This window comes from Synchiropus splendidus, chromosome 12 (genome assembly GCF_027744825.2).
Source record: "Synchiropus splendidus isolate RoL2022-P1 chromosome 12, RoL_Sspl_1.0, whole genome shotgun sequence".
In the NCBI taxonomy this organism is placed as follows: domain Eukaryota; kingdom Metazoa; phylum Chordata; class Actinopteri; order Syngnathiformes; family Callionymidae; genus Synchiropus; species Synchiropus splendidus.
In genome coordinates, this window is record NC_071345.1 from 17,376,737 (window position 1) to 17,398,593 (window position 21,857).

The 21,857-nt window shown below is 43.0% G+C and overlaps 1 protein-coding gene across 1 annotated transcript in view; it reads left to right on the plus strand.

The window, feature by feature from the left end:
- Positions 1-12,518: 12,518 nt before the first annotated feature.
- The window catches only part of me1 (malic enzyme 1, NADP(+)-dependent, cytosolic), a 70,717-nt gene continuing 61,378 nt past the window's right edge, over positions 12,519-21,857 (plus strand). Inside the window, exon 1 of the mRNA XM_053881383.1 lies at positions 12,519-12,945. Coding sequence (XP_053737358.1) covers positions 12,817-12,945 — 129 coding nt within the window. The 5' untranslated portion in view covers positions 12,519-12,816. The remainder of the gene's footprint in view (positions 12,946-21,857) is intronic.

Below are 21,857 nucleotides of genomic sequence, written 5' to 3' on the forward strand. Positions count from 1 at the left end.
AGCAGGGAGATTTCAACAAATAAAATCCCACCTGTTGGTGAAGTTTGACAGCCAGTGTGCGAGAGAGTTTGCTTGAGCCCGTGGGAGGTCGACAACAGCTTGTTTAAGAGCATAACTGAATGTGATGGGTGCGAGAGGCGAGCTCATGTGCCTCAGTACACAAAGCAAATAAACTAACTGGCTCCTTTGAGCACAAAGTGTTAACATGAAAAGGTCTCTGCATTCATGCTGTAAGTTCAATATCAGGAAGAAAACAGTCAGCAAACACACATGGGATTTTCAGATTCTCACATGAAACACTTTGAAAGACGTTTGGGACTTTGTTCAGTCTTCAAAGTGAAGATAGGAAAGAAAGGTATTTGGATGACTCACTGTTTGTTTATCTTTCCAGCCACAACATCCCCGGCCTCTTTCACTCATGTGGCACCACCTCAGTGAAACGACTCGATGTGAGTAGCTTTTCAGTGAACCAGTCATATTCTGTCCTAGTGTGAGTGCCAATGAAATGCTCACTCTAGATGATAAGGGGGGACTTATTGGTCAACAACACATCACAGGCCAAACTGAAGTGTTGAAACTGAAGTGGTGAATGCTGGTGAATATTAATGAGAACAAAAAAAAAAACAATATTATCCGCATCGGTACTGAACTTTGACTTGACTCTGTAAATACAAAGTGTTTCAGTGTAGTCTTTAGCACACCAAGGCTAATTTGCGCTGTGTGTAGGCTTGAAATATACTGTATTGTATCAAATACTAGTGGAATATAGTTAAAATATAGTTAAAATTAGAGGTAAACACAGGCAAAACATGTAATCTCAAAATTGGAGCATGGAAATAAGTGAGTGAGAGCATCCACACTGTTCCATAATCCGACAATAACTTGAAATAGAATATCTCAGTACCGAAATGGGACTTTGTGTGGACACACTGACTTGACATAGACTTGAAAGAAGAAGCTTGGAACACATGACATCACCATCATTGTGCAGAGTTATCAAAAGCTACTCTTCATGGATGATTTCCTATTTTGTCTGACCAAACAATGGGCGCCAATAACAAGACCTGTTCCAGACAAATGACTGACAGCTGTCCAGGATGTTCGGCCAAGGCTTGGAGAGCATGTTTAAACAATCTCCTGTGGAGGATTTCATCTTGGCCATATGTTCTTGGAGGACATCCAGTGCTCCTGGCCTTGGACCTCTTCAACCAAGTTTAACCAATAACCAACCTGCTTCAACGTCTCCCACAAATATTTGTGATCAGATCTGCATTCATTTAAAGCAGGGGAGTCCAAGCTGTTCCTGGAAGGGCTGCAGTGGGCGCAGAGTTTTTTTTTTTCTTTTCAGGACTGGATTTCCTGATTTATAGGACGAGATGGCATTGATGATTAATTTGAAGTTTGCAGTCTTGGTGGCTAATTCCTCTTTGGTTATGCTTCAGTTAGCATCTTCATTTGGTCCTGGTTTTAACAGTCAGAGTTTGGAACTGAATTCCAGATTGAAAACAGACATGATAAAAGAACCCCCCGTTCATTGTCTGTTGAAAACTCCAGCGAGAGCAGGTTGGCACCTTGAAAGTTGAAATTAAAACAAAAACTCCCGGCGCATGATGAAAGATGAAACGTGTCGACAAGCAAGTCCTTGCCAAACACAGCTCTCAGAATGGGGGCCCATAGCCAGCATATCAGCAGCTTACAGTAAACCCAGGATCTGATCCGACCCTCTGATTCCTCCGTCACCTGTGACGATGAACTCTTTAAGAGCCCGAAAACACTGATAAAATCGTCTGTCCCTCGATGGTGGCTGGTGTGGTTGAGAGATATGGTCTGTCATCAACCAGAGATTTGGACCACTGCCTCCTCCTCTTCTCCTCAAAGTCATTTAAGGTGGTTTTAGAGTCTCACAGCTTTAGGAGATCATACCCGGATATCACATGTCCGCTCGGAGCTCGCTGACTCAGCAAAGGGAAGTATGGGAATCCATATCAAAACCTTTAAACCCATGACCTTCCGAGAGTCTTCCTCCCATATTACTCTGTGGCTATCCCTCTTTAGGGCAGTATAATCCACCCAAGATAGCTTTATTCCACACGACACGGACAGTCGTTCTGGTCTGATTCATCAAGGTATTATTCACCTCCTATTGTTAAATGCATGGTTGGACGAAGCCTCCAGCTGGAACCCATGAAACAGAAGCCCATGTTCCTGTTTCCAGTTAAGCTGACAGTCGAAGGTTGCGGAAGAGGAGTGCGAGAGGGTCGCTCTCCGCCAGGGGGTTCGTGAATAGAAAAGCAGTGAGTGATATATTTGGTCAGGGTCGGGGGGCTACAGTGCAGATAGAGGGGCTTTTGTGCTGGGGGCGACACACCCTCACAGGAAGCGCTCCCTTCGCACTACGGTGTGGCGGATAGACGCTCATTGGTGGGAGGTGAAGCACAGGAATTCACTTCAACAGTATGAGAAGGGACCATCACCAGCATCACAACAGACAAGCTGCATCATTTTGCAGAGGCCCGTCCCGGCTTATCTAGTCGACCTTCGTTCACGAGCGACGACCTCCAGTTTAGAATGAGCCCCATTACTTATCACCTAGCTTTTAATCTAACTCCATCTCAGAAACCTTTTTTTTTTCTGTTTATAGCAGTCAAGTTTAAAGGCCGCCGCCTCCTCCGGATGACCGCACTAATAAACCGCTCTCAGAGGGCAGCAGCGAACTCTGCGTCACACTAACAGACCACCATTGATATAATAGAGACCTCTGACTCAATACCTCTCTCTATATCTCCCAAACTGGCTATATCTATATATATATAAGAAGTAATGGGACAGTTGGTCAAATGTCTCGCTTGGATCCACATTTATAACCAGTTTAATTGCAAATATTTGGGTAAATAAATGGTCGGCATGCAATAGATGAAAGCTGGGCCAGAGACTTGTGCTCCTTCATATATGTGCAAACAGGCGTCCCCTATCCAGGGCGGTCTTGAAGATTTGTGGAGGCAGGACAGAGCTTTTACACAGCATTAAGAAGAGCTTCGACTTGTGAACATGGTTAGTGTTTTTAAGATGTTTAATATTCATACATGTCTAGTCAGTGGTCTCTGGTACCACAGCGTCCACAAGAAGAGTGGTGGTATTTACTTCCCATCCTAATTCGGCCTTGCGTGCTTGGCAGTGTATGAGGTCATATTTCTGGCCCAGTAGAACAATGGGCCGATGAAACTACATGGTGCCATATCTTTAGGAATTGCTGGGTAAACCAAGTGACAGAATGGTGAACAGATGTTTTTGCTTCTAGTTTGCTTGAATGGCAACAATTGTCGACATGCTATACACTGATCTGACTTCCCTTTGACTCCCTCATGAGATCAGAGTTGAACTATAAAACTGAACATCTAAATAAAGCATGCTAACGTTAGCCGGTTTGCTGTCCCTTGAAATAAATGAACAGAAATAGAAAAAATATCGAATTGATACCATGCTTAATCCATGTGTGTTTTATGTTTTGTTATTTAAAAAAACTGCATATAAAATCAGATAATATACCCAAAAAAAACCAATTTCACCTTTTTTATTTTTATTTTTTTTCACATCATTAATTGTACTTGTTTGATCATCTTTTCTGGCTTGTTGTCCTTGTATGTGGTTTTTACATGTTTCAATCACGTAAGGCAATTTCTCTTCATCCCTTCGTTCTTCTGACTCAACAGTCCTTCACAAGAGTCACAGTGTACACCATGGCCCATCAGGGAATACAGTCGTCCTGTCCTCCTGTATCTTCATACAAGTGCAGTGTTCAAAAGACGCATATTTACCAGTGACATCTCTTACTTCCAGACCGCTCTAAATCATTGACCAAATCTTACAATGGCTCTTCCACATCCTTAACTCTTGAGTCCAAAAATGCTTTCACCTCAAGTCAATCTCTGAGGTCCTGGGGTTTTTAACAGTGCCCCGGTCCTCTCAAGTGAAGACACTCAGGTTGGCAGTGCTGAACTGTCCAAATAACTGACTTTATTGGCAACTTCTACCATCATGTATGTGGCCTAACATTTGTATCTGCCTGTTTCTTCTCTTGTCATTTACCAGGCAGGCTAAGCATATGTCGATGCCTTCGTATTATTTCTCACTGCTCCAGAGCCTTTATCCTCAGCTTGGTCCCCAGCTAACACAGATACCATCAGGAAAGTGACTGCATGACTTTCTCTGGACGTAGTTTGTTTACTAGAGGAAGCAAACAACGAAGCAGTTCTCAGAGTGTGTTTTAGAGAAAAAGCCAAGCGTCCTGGCTTTCCAACTTGGAGAGTTTTCTTTTGGGTAACTGAAGACAATAATTTGGTTACTTGAGACAGCAGCAGATTGATATATTCTATGTTCATACTGAAGCACCGGCATTATTCATTTTTACTTCCCAATTTGCTCAAATAAGCACAATTATTCAGGTTATTTGCACAGCTATCCATGAAGAACTCCGGAGTTGAGCTGACTTGGTGTGTGGGCGGTTGGGTTTGGGTTGGGTCAGCTGGAATGTTCATCGATCTTGATCACACTTCAACAACCGAAGCAAACAGCCATTGAACTTCACAAATGCATTTAAAAAACAGGAAGAATGTCTGCTGCCCCATCTTGGGATTAGTTGTCATCTATTACTATATTAATTATATTCGTATATTACGGCTCTATAACTTTTCTCTTACCATTTTTTGAACACGTACAAAACTGAACACCTTGGCACAACTTTGTTTTCCAAGTTTGAGTGGACAGTTATCTGCTATAGGCTTGTATGAGGGTTATTTTCTGGGCGGTCAATTCCCTCATATTAAAAAACAACAACCAGCAACGCTAGAAAATGGTTGCTTAGCATGTGTGCTGCGAGCAGGACGAGCCATGATGAGGTTAACACATTGGCGATGTTTTTGCTTGGACTCTAAACTGTTTAGACACACAGAGACAAACAAACCAAATGGGACATTTATCTCCTGACAGACCTTGTGTTTACAGGAAGTGTTTTCATTTCTTTAACTGCTGCCAAAACTAGACATGCGAGAGGAGAGAGGTGCGGATGGATGAAGGTATTTGTCGACTTCAACGCTGTGGGAGAAAAAAGCAGTGGGGAAGGTGATTGTGTAAGGCTTACCGCTGCTGTTGTGACCTGCTTCCATGGGGCCATTTGACCTCTAATGATACACACACAGGAAGTTACAAACAAGTGCGCTCATGTTTACAGCAACGCGCACGATGCATCTTATAAATCCTACACCATTTTTTACAAGGGAAAAAAGCTACAGAAGGCGATACACCAATCCCTCCTTGCCTTATAAAAGTAAAAGGTATTTGTTTACGGGCTGCAAAGGCTGTTTCTGCCAGGTCCTGTGCAGTTGGACTGGAGAAGCTCCACTGTCTCTTTGGCCGGATCCGGGCATTCTAATCCTCATTAGTTCAGTTGTGTTTGGCAAACCATGACCTGCCCACCCAACTGTGATATCATTCTGCTGTCTCAGTTCAATAGCACTCCTCTATTTGTGGGCACAGTCATCATTGAAACACCAAAACACACATGCCTCTGCATGCACGCAGGCTGACTTCAACTCCCCCAGATACAAGACACGTGCAGACTTATCAGCCGCTGAGATAAACATCTACTATTCATCCGGAGGACTTTGAGCTTTCTCTCGCTTTATAACGCTGACCGCACCAGTGTAGCTACAAATGAGACAAACATTCCTGATTTACAAGGGAGTTTCCTCGCCATTAAACTACTCATCAGCTGGTCGGCCGGTTTGAATCCTCCGGTTTCATGGTTAATCTCTTGCAGCCCTACCCAAACCTCCAGCCAAACATCTTGCTGTGGCTCGTTTGTTCCAGCTTACCTGTCAGTCGGTCATGTACAAGGAAGAGGCTACTGCTCAGACAAAGAAATGTCCCATGTTCTCTCACTTTCTCATTCTTGTTTTGCAATGTCGACCATAGAGTTCGGCCTGCCATTAGGCTGTTCAGGGGCTGAGTAGAGCTAGTTGCTTTTGACTGCTGACTCAGATGTATAACTGGAACACCTCTCGTGCCAGGATTACAAACTCGGACATGGGAGAGTTGACTCTGCAAAAACAGTTATGAGGTGGTTGTCTATTTGTTCGTAGCATTGTTGATTGGATTGTTTTGAATCTGAACTGAAATAAAGATTTCAGGATTGTATTTGTCAGTCTCCCAGAGTGACGTGGAGTCAGGGACTTAAAAAGGAGAGAAAAGAGGAAGAGACGTTACAAGTGCTGAAAGTTAGCACACTGTAGATGAAGTGTGTCAGTTGAACATCGGTGGGCTGTTCTTTTTGACAACTTAAGATGATTCTAAGATGATGTACTCTAACTCTTAGTCATTGCTCCTCATTCCTGTTCATATTCCATGTGTTTTGCACCAGTGGGCATGTTCTGTCTCTGCAGGGGTTTGGTAGGTCTCCACTTTAACATGTTGGAACTGAAGTCTCAGCTTTACTTAAAGCCTTCATTTCCAGGACCTTTTTTCCTCATTGCCACTTACTAAACTTGTTACGGTAATTTATATCCCTTCAGTGTGTAATCGTGGTCGAATGGTATGACCTGGTATGATCACTGACAACAACATCTCTAGCCCTCAGCAGACAACCTGCTGGTCCACTGTGCTGAGTTGAAAATATATTTTCTTATTGTTCTTGATTAGTTGCTAGATAAAGAGATTATCACCTTCCACAACACATCCTCACTCCCGTGGTGTTATTATATTTGATGACGCAGACTTTTGCGCTAGGCAGCATTCCGCGTTGCACTGACACTTTAAATTGAAGCACACTTCTCGCCTTCCATGGCAAATCGTGACGCCATGGGCGGCAACATGTAAAAGATGTAAAAGAAAAACCAAGGTTGGGGTTATGTAAGGCATGGGATGGCGCTTCTTCCGTTTTACATGCAACCACTTGTCACCTGAAATTTAAATCCACGCAAATGGCTGTGCGCTTCAGTCTTGGCAGCACCAACAGTAATGAGGACAAGCCACATAAAAGGTTATATGTAGCAACACACCCTCACTCCCATGGCGTCATATATTGACATTGGGAAAGTTGTGTCCTACACTGACAAAAAAGGCAGCCTTCAGCTGCATGTTGACAAAATGGCAGCACGACTCGTGGAAAAAAGATGGCGGTTGGGGTTAGGGTAAGCTATGGGATGGTGCTCCAATCATTCCGCATTTAAAGAACGTGTCAAATTTGCTATTTAATTCAAACGGTGGTGCGTTTTAGTCAGGAGAGCCAGGGGTTATAAATAACAACTGACATCCAGTCTCCTTCAGTGAAGGGAGTTTCAGCACGGCTGTAGCTTCATGTGAAGTAAAGCTTGTTGTTTTTTTTCTCTCCATTCGCGCATGATGCCCATGCGCCCGCGTGCAATGCTACATGTGGCCCCACGCAACGCATGATCTACGCCGGCCCGCCTGGAACGCTACAGAAGAAAAAGGTTTCGTTCAGTCCATTGAAAACACCAATGCTCAAGGCTGCCTTTTTCGTCAGTATAGGATGCAAAAGTCCACTTTCCCAACATGAATATATTACGCCATGAGAGTGAGGATGGGTTGCGCAATCCACCACCCCCGCCTGCTACGCAGGGAAAATGTTTTTTACTCCAGTGAAACACGTATGTGTCAACATGCAATGCAGACAGCTGCTTTTGACCTCAGTATAGGAAGCAAAAGTCGCCTTTCCGAACGTCAATATACACAATGGGAGTGAGGATGGGTCTCCTTCCATGTCTTCCAGAGTATATCGTCACATTCTTTGCTCTTGCCTCTAATCCTGTTTCTTTCAGTGGTGAGTTCAGTTGAAATGTTGTCCTGTATTTTATTCAATTCTGTCTTATATTGGAGGATGTTGGAGGCTATTGAAAGCCCTGTAAACAAGCAAACCGACTGACCTTAGCGTCAACCAAGGGCACAAGAAAGAGAGACTAACATTTATCTACATTTGCAACGTATTTTAATTTTAACTATTGAAATTTGGAGTCAGATTCTAGTGGAAATTATTAAGTCTGTTTTTGGATTCTCCCAGTTTTCTTGTTATAATTCAAATGGATTTTTCTCGTATAAAGTGTTTCACCAGAGGCTCTAGAGAACCCTCCCCTGGATTTGTCCAGTCTCCTTCACTTTTGCAGACAACTTCTGATCTAAGTTCTCCCCAGGCAAACACACGTCAACTCAGCTGTCTTTCATAATCCAAGACAGAAAAGCTGAACCTTAAAGCACCATTTTCCACCTCCTTAAATATCTACAGTCTCAAACAGTGGGTCATTATGAAGCATGATCGGTGAAAGAGCTCATTGATTTTGGAGCTGTGGGGGGAGGGTCATGTATGAAATCAAAGACGACTTGAACAGCTAAGTGCAGTGATGTATGTACGGCGGTACATTTGGAACTCCTCAGGAACTCCTCCAAAACATCCGCCCAGTTCCTCCGCGGGTGTTGTCGTCACTCTTAGCGCCTTTGAGAGGGGTGTGTGCTTTCCTTGGTTCAAAGACAAACAGTAAGCGCTTCATAAAAGTGTGGTCATTTTTCCTTTGCCAGCAATTTTGCCAAATCTCCAGAGGCGTGTACAAGGGTTTACTGTGGGAAAGGTTATTCTCCCAGACCTTGAATTGGACGTATGAGTTTATTAGCGTCTGCAGAGACAGTGAGAGGGTCATGGTTGGGTCACCGAGGTCAAACCAGGTGATGCATCAGTGGTACATTTGCTCATCTCCTGCCTATACGTGACGCGGCCATGACAGAAAACATAGCTCCTCCATCCAGGCTGGCTGTAATTCAGTTTAATGGGCACCTACGTGAATCCTGTATGATCGGCGGCGGCGCAGGAAGCGCGGCCAGGTGTTGCTGTCAGCATGCCATACAATAAATGGATGTAAGAGGGAAAACCATGGGTTTGAGTGAGATTTGATTCTGGGTAATTGTATTTGTCTTTGTCTGCTGCCTCCTCCTCTTCCTGGCCACGAAAAGCCCCGTGGGGATAAACAAGAGTCAAAACCCAGACGAGAAGAAAAGAAGTGGGGGCGGCAGCTGCGTATGACTGTGATCCTGAAAGATGCACGTCCTTCAGTCTCTCTCTCCGTGTGGACGTGTGTGTGCTCAATTAGGTATTATATGGTCAACTCACCTCACATTGTGTTTGGTACAAACGGTGCATTATTTCTCCCACCCACCAACTGCTGAGTCAAGAATATGATGTAATATTTAGTGCGTCTGCTGCAGTTTTATAGCATCATTTAAAATCATTGCATCATAGCATGGTTTATGTCCTCTTTCAGTATCAGGTCGGCCCGTCTCTAATGCGTGTCTGAGTCCATGGCCTTGACTGTTGGTCGACACCAGCGCCAGATATTTTCATGTGGACTTTTCATTCTGCGTTGCATGTTGAGGCATTAATGTTTCAATGGAGTATAATACAGCGTCACTGGGAGGCTGAAGTTCTCCTGAACGTAGTCACTGTTTCACCCCTTGGGAGTAGGAATGTAGTGCCGCCGGCCGGGGAGCTCTGGCCGCCCTAAGCAAGATGGTTTTGTGGCCCTGCATATAACAAAATGGGCTTGAGTTGAGACTTGGCTTGAAAATGGATTTTGACAATCCACATTTTACACCATCGCTTTTACAGAATGTCTTCCATTATTTGTTTTCAAAAATAATCCTGTCTTCTAATCTAATCAGTCTCTCTCTCAAAGGCTCAAGTCTAAGAAACATGAAGTTTTCTTCGTCCTTTTAACTCCCACTCCATGATTTCTTGGATCACGATCACTATTCTCATACTAGAAAAGCATGTATTTATCTTTACGTACACTGCTATGTAAATAAAGATAAAACATAGTAGTCTGGAATGTACGATATTTTTGGCCAAGTGGATCTGGAGTCACTTAATACTATGTCAAAACATGTTCTTTTTCATGGAAACAAACTCAAGTGGGTCAATGTCATTTTGTGCTCACGTCTTTCCAGACTCACTCTGTTGTTTGTTTTTAATGCTACTGTGCTGCTGACAAGCAGCAGTTCACCATTGTGGGCTGATGAAGGGCATGCTATTCTATTCTGGAACACTTGTGTCATAATGGCGGCTGAAGGACCCAAGTGCAGTCAGAGTTGGTTGACAGAGGACTCGGAGACGAGATTAAATTATACAATTTAATCGGTGGATTTTACAAATAATAACACAGACAGACAAATAACTATAACTGAGAACGCCGGGAACCAAAACGCGGACCGGGAACAACACACAGAGAACGGGGAAAGTCTGGAAAACAAAGAGAGGTGGATTAGCCATCAACGACCTACTATAAATGGGAGAACAGAAAAACACATCCGGAGTTAAGCTCAACGTGGTGGTGGCACTAAACTGAAAGAGCTCGGAGGTGGTGACAACACACACGCTCACGAGGGTTAAACTTTACGGATCAATATAACTAAAAGGGTGAGGCTTAAATGAATAGCTCACACGCGGACTGAATTGAGAGTAAGGAAGTAAACACAGGAATCGCAAGGGAGAACGGGAGAACAAAGAGCGGCGACAGAATAGGGATTCAGCTCGGAAGGAAATTTGGAAACAATCAGGGTTAGTAACGAAGATCATGGAAGATTCTACCATCTGGCAAACATAGCTGGCTTCGAAGGGAATAGGTCCATGGGAGGATTGATGACGGGATTAGTGCCAGCTGCATTTGCCTGTGAAGGTGGAGGGAAGACAGGAGATGGAAACGACAAAGAGTATCACAAATAAAAGCACATGGAAGAGACGCGGAGAAAACACAACAATAAAACCGACGGAGAGAAGTACGGATATGACAACTTGGCTGCATCCCACGTAAAATGTTCGACTAAGTTATCAAAAAAAGGTTTCTCCGTGTCCTGCTTTTAATACTTACACTCAATTGTACGGATAAAGAGATCTCAGCAAACCTGCTGTTATAGCTCCATATAGAGCATTCTAGCCGAGGAGAAGAGAAGAAATAGAATCACATTAAAGGTTTTGAACTTAACACTCATTGCTATAGAATTGCGGTGTAATCTTAAAAAACAAATATCCTGTGGTGAAGCGTCGCTGGTAGTGATGCTGAAGCGTCATCTTTCTCTTCATGGGAGGCTAATTTTGGTGCTAACTACACAAACTCGAAGTCTAGACAAATCTTCTGCCGTCCCTCTGTGTTGCTAGTGAGTCGTTCAGAAGTCGTGAGAAGTTCAGGATCCATATTTACCCTTAGACACAGCTTTGGTTATGACACATGTGCTCACATACACCTATCCATGGACCGCTGCAGTATCAGCAGGTACTCACCACAGCAGAGTACTGGAGACAATAATTCACTGTTTTTACTTCATGATACTTTGATAAAGGATAGGTTTTTAGGTCAAAAAGACTGAAAACATTCAGGAAGTGCAGAACCTCAGTTGTGTGATCAATACATTAAAAACATGTCTCACAATCTTCACTCAATGTAACAACTCTTATTATGAAAAAAATATATCATTTGTGTTGAAGTATTGAGTCCACGTTAGTACGTTTTCATTCCTGGGTGTCTGTTATTGCTGATAATTTCATTTGACCATCTCACTGGGTCCCTCAGCATGTCCACGCTTCTCTCGCCAGAGTTATTCTGGAGGTTCAGGCAGGAAGCCAGTTGGCATTGGGCGGCTGGAGGAATGCAGGAAACTCAATCAACCCACCCGTTGATATCAGCTTGTTGTTATCACAGAGGGATGAGGTGATCACAATGTTGAGCAGCTGCATGCCATCAGTCTGGCCATCATGTATTTATAGCCAAGCACCATGATGATGTTGTACTTGTTTGTCTTCATTCTCTGCTGGGATTTCCTTCACTGAATCAGTCGGACACTCAGCTTTTGTTGCTCTTTCAGGGTTAAATATATAGACATGATCACTATTCATAAATGCTCTTGTTGGGAGTTCATTGGTGATGTGTCACTAGAAATGTAAACTATGCTGACCAAGTACTCCATAGTGCTCATATTATTATTATATTAATATAGACATTTGGGTACGTGATCTCGCACTGAATTTGGTTTTTGCAATGTAGTGATTGTTTGTATTGTTTCCACTGTAGATGTCAGTCAGTAGTCACGCGAGTTTTCCTCTTTTGTTTTTTGAGTTGTGAGGTCCAGTCAAAATGTAATCATCTGTACCTTGTAACTGTCCTTGAAAAATGATTTGAAATATGTTCAGACAGACAAATGGTGAGGGTCCCATTCCCTCCTGGCCGCGGGTAAATAAGAAACTAATGTGTTCATAAGTGCAGTCGTGACATTGCGTAACAGCAAAATGACAGCTAAAGGTCGACCTTGGATATAAATAACCTTTAAATACTCCCTCAGATGAACAGACTTTACTAGAGTGACTCAGCAAAACTGCCTTACATCACCTCAGAAATGCAAATGAAGAAACCTCCTCTCACCTCCTGAGCCTCAGTCTCATGCTAGTAATGGTATTTAATACATGCTTTATTAAAAATGTTTTCTTTTATCATATTAATAGAAATGGTTGCCGTTTTTAAATTTTATTTTTGTTATTAATGAGGTTTTTTTGACAAATACAAATAATAAGTATTAGTTATAGACTGGATTTTTATTTCATCAAATAACTGTGACAAGGTGCATCCACACTCTCTGGGACTTTGAATCAATAAAAGACGATAGTATTGATAAGGAGACAACATTCGGAAGGTTGAGGTCTCTGTTCGCTCATCCACTTGTTGAGCGCTCAACAGGTCACTGGTGCTCCGCTCTATTTAAAGAGACAACAACATGGCTCCGGGACTGGTCAGACGGGAATCGGCGGACACGGAGATGCACAAGTCCGAGGACAAGAAGACGAGCTTCGTGTACACCAAGAAGAGGGGCTTCGATGTCACCAGAAACTCTCACCTCAATAAAGTAAGAGAAACACCGGTTAAAAAATTGAAGTCCGACGCGGTTCCCGTTACATGGGCGACATGTTAGTTGCATTCAAAGATGTGGGAATTTGTAGTGCTAACATTCGTTATTTCCCTCAATATAATGATAAAAATTCAAACACTATTTAATTTAAATACAGGTTCACTTTAAAACTCAAGTTCCGTCGACTTGTGTGATGCGTCAAAACGTAGTTTGCTATTGATCGCTCGTGAAGTAAACGAGTTAAATTCACGTTAACATCTTAACAGCTTTAAAAACATCTCGTGTTTCCAGAACGAACGGTGGTGTAGTTCATTCTATACTTAATGTGTTTATTGACAAATATGAGAATTGAAATGTGTGATGTGTATTTTCATTTTTACCAACAACATCGCCGTGTACGCCGCTTGCTTGTAACCATGAACGCATCATATGCTCGGTGTCAGGTTTAGGGGGTTTATTTTTACACTTGACGTGACCAAATGGTTGATCAGAAACGCGTAGGTTTTTGTTTTAATCCTAACACTGACGTATTATTTTCCAACAAATAGTTTCCTTTTAACTGTTTATATCATGTGACTCAGTGTTGTTTAAATTTGTAAACAACAGGGTTTGAAAGAATGAGATTAAAGAGTGCACTTTCACACACTTAGAAAGTAAAGTGAGGAACAGAAGTTGCTGAATCATGAAACCGTGTCTGAGTCATGATGACCGTGTCCTTCCTGTAGGTCATGAGATGAGGATGACAGTGGAGGCGCTTGTTTTGGAAAACAGCCTACAGACTCAATTTAACGCTGAACAGCCTGATGTACAGTATTTGTGCTGTTAAATCATCGTTCCACCAAAAAGGCTTTGGTTATGTTCTAGCACATTCACTGTGTTAGTGTGACACGAAAAAGGCCCTGAGGTCATTTGTCCAGCTCGGGGTCACATACAGGTCTCTGGTTCTGACGGATCACTGGTTCAGCAATTTTGACCCTGAATGCATGGGGAAAAAAAAATGTTATTTCAAAATGTCATGTTTAAGATAAGAATAAATTATTTACTTGTGTTTTATTTTTTGTTTTTTTTAACCAATATTTTCATATTCAAATTTGCTACTTTTATTTTAAATTCAGTCTGATGAAAGCAGCCGTTTAAAACTGTTGGCTGCACATCTGGGTGTTGTCATCGCTGATCTTGATAGGTGAAAATGACACGTTATAGACCCGTCTGTGAGGTGCAGTGGTGGACGTAAGATAGCAGCTGCTGCATCAGCACAAGGATAAGAATACAATAATATGTAATATCAAGTAGAGCATGCTTCTCTTCAGGGAGCAGATGAGAGAGTCTGCAGAACACTTGGTCTTATCAAAAGGACCTGGATGGACTTTATTTTATTTGTTTATGACGCTTCAGACCTATAAGTGAGAGTCAGTTATAGTCAGCAAGTTGTTTATGATTAACAGATCAAAAATATGTTGTCATTGTCACTGTTTGGTGGAAGTCAGCAATAATATGAATATGTTTAAATACTAAAAAGATGTATGTGTTTGATATATTTGTTGGTGCTGTGGTGTGTGAGAATACTTTTTTTCTGATGTGTTCAGTGAATGAGGTTGTTGTGGAGACAAAGACACCTCTCCTGTTTTAATGCAAAATGATTTCCATCCTTCTATTTAAAAATATGTAATACATTCTATTGGGGATAATTTTGTAAAATATATTAATAGTTTTAAATGTTTCCACGTTCTGAGAATTTGGTTCTGATGTCGCTACCCATCCTCACTCCCATGGCATAATGTATTCATGTTGGGAAAGTGGACTTTTCCGTCCTATACAGTCGACAAAGGCAGCCTTCAGCGTTGTATGTTGACGCATATGTCTTTTTTAAGAGCCCTACTCTAGTGATCGAGCTTTCCTGACTTGTGCTTATGTATCAAATGTTCATGTTCATATTGTTCTCCACTGTCACTTATTTATTAGGTCAAGACAGACTGGAGAGACGTTACTGTAATAACAGCTGTAGTTAGTTCATTGTTTCACCGTGTTATGATCTTAATTTTCATGTGTTGTGCGTGTCAATGCCATCAATCTCTCACTCACTTGTTATTTGAAGGTCTGAAGGTCTCCTGCTGACCAGTCACAGCAGGACGGGTGTGACTGGGGAGACAAACAAAGTGTTTTCATTGGGCGGGATTCCTTTACTGGTAACATCCGATTTACGACTGGGATCGGTTCCGACCAGTCAAATTGAGCGTAAGTCGAATGCCATTCAAAATAGCCGACGCGAGGGTTATAGGTGCTACTGTAGTGGTAGATCGTGTGTGAGACTAAGATGTATATATATATATATATATATATATATATATATATATATATATATATATATATATATATATATTGTAATGTCCGGAGGATTCAGGGACGAGACGGATGAGAATTAGATGCTTCTTTATTCAACGTGCTGCTGCTTCTCGCTCCAAAACTCAAGTCGCCGCACAACCTTTCACCCGGAACTCGAACAAAAGCCCAGCACCGCACCACTCTCGCGAGTACCCCAACACACACACATCCTAACCATTACAATATATATATATATATATGTGTGTGTTAGAAGTGTGGTCCATGACCTGTAGTTTGTTGCTTTAAGCAACCACAAAGATGTCACGCTCACTTTCAGTAATCTGTGTTTATTTTCCTTAAATCCAATTACATTTTTAAAGGCAGCGCGTGATTCATTTGAATCCCAACTTGCCGTGGGGATCTGATTAAAAGCAGCTTCTTTTTAAATGTCTCCCCTCAGACTGTGAGGATAGCTGTTTGGACTCAGGGGTCAACCTGAGGCCCGGTAGCTTGAGCCCTTAAACCTGGCCCAGTAAACTGTTTGTTTGCTTCTCAATTTACACCTCCAGAGCCTGAATGGATTCAGTGTAAGTGAAAGCTCTTAAAGAGAGTTTGATAGCTTGACCCAAATTCACGTGGAAGCATGACCGGTCTGACACCTCGGACGTGACTGCATGTTATGACAAAACTCAGTCAGGCACGTGGACTTGTTCTTTCTTTATTTTCCCCAGTGTTTTTGAGAGAGGCATTAGACGTGATGTTTTTGCACTTTATTTTTCACATGGTTTTCATCTTCTTTCACTGTGTTTATACAAAAACTGAATAACATTTGTGAAGTTTATTGGGATAGTAAAATAAGGTTATAGCAAGAGTCACGTTAAATAGAGTTTTTTCACTCAAATGTTTTTGTTTTGAAGTCAGTTGTGCGTCTGTGTTTATTAATTTCCAACCCTGGCAAAAGCTTTGCCAATGTCAGCTGGTGGTTTTTCAAAGGTTGAAACGGTCACTTATGCAGGCAGGTGGAGCATCCAGTGTCACTCCTGTGCATGAACCAGAGCGAGGAAATTGGAGTCGTGGCTAGGAAATGAATGCTGAAGCGTGAAGCGGCTGGGCACAGGCAGGCTTCTGTGGCCTCGGCAGTGGCATATTGTTGCCCTCTTTCTGATTACAGCCAGCCCAGGGGATGAGGTGTGTTTACCTCCCTCAGCTGCTCCACTTCAGCTCTGACAGGACCCAGTCACAGCACAGCCTGCTAATTGATGCGCAGGGACCTGGCGCTGAAAGCGGCCGCTCCTCACATCGACAGGCTTCAATCTTAGTTTAATCTCTAAGTACACATGCGTAGGGACCCAACTTTTGGCCCCGTACTGCCGCCTACCCTCCAGTGGTGGAACCGGATATTGTAGGTGTGTTTTTTTGTGGGTGCCTGCTGCGCAATAAAGCGATGAAGTGGGATGCCGTGGGTAGAAAGGGGGCTGTGTGGACCCGAGTGCTGGCTTTACTCCACAGACGTCCTCTGTCTCTCAGCTTGATCAGGGGTTAATGTGGCATCTGTGTGAATCCTGGCCTCCGCCGCGTCTCTGTGATGCGGCTTCAGCCACCTTAAAAGGCAACGGCAACAACGTCCCGCTCTAAAATTCTCTCCTCACCCAGTCAAGGATGCTGCATCACCCTCGAACCAGACAGAGCGGCTGGTCTCTTAGTGGCTCCGAAGAGCGGCAGACCATGATAAACACATCACTCAGAGAGCATGGAAGAAGTGGTGTGTCATTGTGTCTCACAGAAACCAGCATTTTCTCTTGTTTCTGGAGTCAAACTGGACCTCTCTTCACAATGGCTGACCCAAACTGGCGCATCTCCATTGCATGTCGATATTGACGTGAATAGAGATGCTAAAATGGCCCTACATACATTTACATTGCATTCGTCATTCTTCACAGTCATTTAGCATTATAAACTCATATTTCTTTAGTTTAGGATTTGGTGCCCTTGCGTGACACCCCTGATCTAGAGTGCTGTCAGGCATCACCAGCTGTTGGTGGTAGAACGCAGCGGTCACGTGAGGTTGAACCTGAGGTTTGTCGGCGGATCACAAGCCTTAGGTTAAGCTGACTGATGAAGAGAGGCAACAGACGTCGCTCTGTTTTGGCTCCAGCTGCACTCGTCCATCTTGCTCAAGAGATTGAGTTTAACACTCACTGTGCATGAGTGAGTGGGAGGCAGGTGGAGTCATTCCAGGTGTGTCCAGGTGTTTTTGCTGGACCGCACACATTGCTGGCGAGGAGACATTCCTCCGATGGACTCGAGTGAATCGGCCGGGCGGATGGCTAGCGCCGTTTCAACCCCAAGCTTCACACAAAAACACACATGGCAGCACGAGAACAAGAGGCTTCTCTAACCAGCACTTGTCCATGTTTTTCTTAGCGCGGGTTAAAGCAAACACAATGTAATGTTGTCACTCCAAACGCTTCTAGCCTGTCAGTCACAGGAGCACACACAGTCAGCGATTGTCCTCTGTTATTTCTGCTTAGAAGCCATTAGATGTTAGCGGGAGAGAAGGACTGTCTTAGCCTCATCACCTATCTATGAAGCTCTCCTCAAACTTCATTCAGCTCCGCTGTCTGTTTTCAATGCCGCTATTGTCTGCAGTATTAGAGTGGTGGAGGTCCTGGCCTTGTGTTCGCAGAGATAAAGAAGCAAGAAATTAAAGCAGTGTTCAGTTTCAGCAGCCTCTAAGACATCGGTGTGGATTCTTTTCTCTCAGTTGCCCCAGTTGTGGAGGCTTCAGTGATGTCATAGCCTCTAACTGAAGGGAGTGTCTCTAAATATAAGGGCAAGAAGATGCCTTCATGACAGTTGTTTCAAGTTTACTAAAGCACTGAATACCATTGATTGTGGTATAAGATAAAAGTCTGGATTAAAAAAAATCCAGGACTTACAATGTGGAAACATGATAATAGAAATAAAGAAACAACATTTGATATTAATTACACTGCGGGTAGAAAAACACACTTGGAGCTGTGGTGTCTCTCCTCACACTTCATTTTTTTTACTGACTAAGTTTGACCACAATAGTCTAATGAAGTCAGTTGACATCACTAGGTCAGAATCGAGGACACATTGCAAGTTTTATTGCAACTATATATATATATATATATATATATATATATATATATATATATATACACACACACACAGAGGTACCTCGGTTTTCGAACAAATCGGAGTTCAAACAAAAATTTTTTGATTTTTTTTTTTTTTTTTGCTTCTGATTTCGAGCGAAAATCCAGAAAAAAACCTTTCCTGTGTCCACACTGGACCGTGGTAGAGTGACACAGGGGAGGTGCTCGCTCTCCACACCTCCGAGGCTGGAGCGCTCACTCCAGGGTTTGATGTCCTGTTGTGGGCTGGAGCTGGGACAGGGATGAGGCGAGTCTGGGACAGAGCGTGACTTGGTTTATGACTTTGTCACAGCCAAACTGCACAGAAGCGCACATTCAGAGCTGGACACGCACCGGGCACCTCTTCACTCCTGGAGAGACGTCACTCACTCGGCAACCCCTCCCACATGCAGCGGCCACACACATAGAGGAACAGCGCACCTGCAGCAGACACTCTACATTCACTCCTACAAAAGACTATTTTAAGGCTTGGAACGCATTGTTTCTTTTTCCATTTATTGTAATGAGAAAACTCGATTCAGATTTCGAACAAATCGCTTCTCGAACGGCCGTCTGGAACGGCCGTCTGGAACGGATTGTGGTTGAAAACTGAGGTAGCACTGTATATATATATATATATTTATATGTATAGGATATTATTATTTCATATATTCATGACTGTCTGTCTCCAACTGGATGACTTGATATAACAAAACATTTTTCCTCTCCAATGGGTGCAAGAAAAGCTTGCACCGCCTTAGTCATCCATCTATGTCATTTCGCTCATGGCTGCGAACAACAGTAGCTGCCAGCACAGCTCATCTCAGATTTTTTCAGGCTCTAATCTAATCTAATCTAATCTAATCTACGCTGAGGTTGGACAACAAATGCATTGACAGTGAGAAGAATGTTGGTCCATGTAGCCCTGCAATTGGACAAAAATGATCCTCTTTTGTACCAACCTCAAATACAAATGTTCTACTCATTTGAATTTGGTTTGATGAATCAGAGCAGAGATGCTGAGCAGGTTTGATCAATGATCTGTTGATGTTGGGAGCTTAGGCTGGCTGTGCTGTATGTAGCTTGAGACTGAGCTCCCCGACCAAGTGAGATGTATTGATGGTTCCATCAAAGCAGCTTGCGCTGAAGTGAACATGAGAAGTTTTCGACCTCTTTAAAGTGCTGGTATGAAACAGAACGGTCAGTGTGATTAGACAAGTGAAGAGGATGAAGCACCAATTTGTCTCTGGTAAGCAAATGTTTACTCTTCAAAGTTCACAAAGTTGTTGATTTCTTCAGAAAATTGGTCATTTTCCCAGTAACACTCGGGCTCCTGAGGGACCTGAATTGTGGCACCTGAAAAGCCTCCCTCAGGGGGCTCGGAGGAGCCCTAGATGTCCGTCACCCCCCTCCCGCTCCGTGGTCGCCCTCCCTGAGTCAACAGAGGCTCGGTTTTCAAGGCTGTTTGAGCAACAAGTGTGTCTGTACATTCACAAGTTGACACCTCCTGATTTAAGGAGCCCTTTGCTTGCATATTTGCTCAGGAAGAGGAATTCAGACACTCCTTCTGCTGAGCCTCAGAGGTCACTGTTGCCGTGGTGGCTGAGACACTTTGATGACTCTTGAAAGTGAAGATTTAATCACGGATCAGAAGGTGGTCTGCGCTCTTACGGCCCTTGTGGACAAGACATGAGTTGTTGGGGTTATTTGGCTCGCGCAAGACCTCGGGTGGATGGCGGCCAACGTCTTATGGCTGGTTATCAATTTGAAAACATTAAAGTGTCAGAACTTTAAATTCACAAAAAATGACAGAGCAGTTACAGATTTTACATTTCGTAAACATTGGCCATGAGACGGCGCTAACAGCAACTTCACACTATGCGGCTACATATTTGGTTAGTTGCACGCATGAAGGATAAAGTACAAGTACTTTGTCAATAGCTGGGTCTTGCTATTTGTTTTTTGTGGAAATGCACTAAATCTAAATAACAAAACTGTTTATGGAAACTCATGCATTTTCAAAAAAAAAAGAGACACTTTTTTCAGATGTTTTAATATTGAAAGAGATCACAGAATTGTGATGGAAACACTTTATCCACAATTACATGCTACTAGACGAAACAACCTTCAGTGGAAACATGGTCAATTGTACTTCTTGAAAATTCAGAAATATTGCTTTTATTTTGTACAGTGATGTCAGCTGTGTCTCAGGGCCACCTTCAGTTAGGGGCCCTTGTTATTTGCTTGGGTCGCCGAGCATGTTACGTCATCACCGTGTACAACAGCGACCATACTTCAGCAACCATAAAGTTGAGCCTGGATGTCTCAAGACTTAAGAGTCCTACTGAAAAACCATGACCTCATGAGCAGAATTGTGACCCTGGGCAAGTGAATCTTGTGAGTCAGCACCGGAGCGGGTGGAACTCACATGCCTGTCACACAACTACTCTGGCTGATGTGGTCTATGAGACACTTGAAGAAACTAAACAATGAGTGAAACTCATTATCGGTACTCTCCAAGTTGTTCGGGCCGTCATCCAATATGCGACAAATGGGCCCAGAACGTTCACACCAAACAAGATTTAAGCGGCACAAATTTCTGGTTCACATGTACAGTCAATGTTTAAGCGTAATTCCATGCCACAAACTGTCGCTCTACAATATGGGAGTGAGCGATGCAACACGTTAGGGACGACAGGGTTGCAGCTTTCAGCCCATTTCAATCGACACACATCAGGCTGAAGATAAAAAATCTGAACTTCGGCAACCCAGATTTCACAGTGACATAAGCAGTGAATGAAAATTCATCAACAATACGAATAAGTGAAATGGAAGTCGATAGTGATCGATAGTGCCATCTAGAGATCTGATGACGGCTGCATACAAATGTTTTTTTTTTTTCTCTTTTTTGCTTTTGTTATGTTTAAAGGTAAATTCTGCTTGTGTTGACAACTTTAGATCCGACCCAGCTTTTAACACGACCTGAGAGGCAGCAGTTAGTCGCTTCAGTGGAAGCAAACCATCGACTACTCAGACTCTAGAAACGTGACACCAAGCTGCAAGCTCCATCCCGCAACAGACCAAAATGCACAGTTGACCTTGATTTTTTTGATACACCTTTTTCAGGAAATTTAAATAAACAGACCGTGATGACAGTCACTCTCACTTGAGAATACCCTCCTACACTAGCCTCAACATGCTCAAACATTCCTACACTCTCTCATCTTTAATCAAATTCCCAGATTCAAATCCCCATTTTTCAATGTTTTGAGGTCAATTTAAGATCTGACAGAACACCACCATGTACCAACATGCACTGGTCATAACATGACTCAGTGGGATCGGATTTGGACCGCAGTCCTTGAGTCTAGCCCTTGTGTTCTGTGGTGTCCAACATGAAGCTGAACAAGCACCAGGACATGTTGG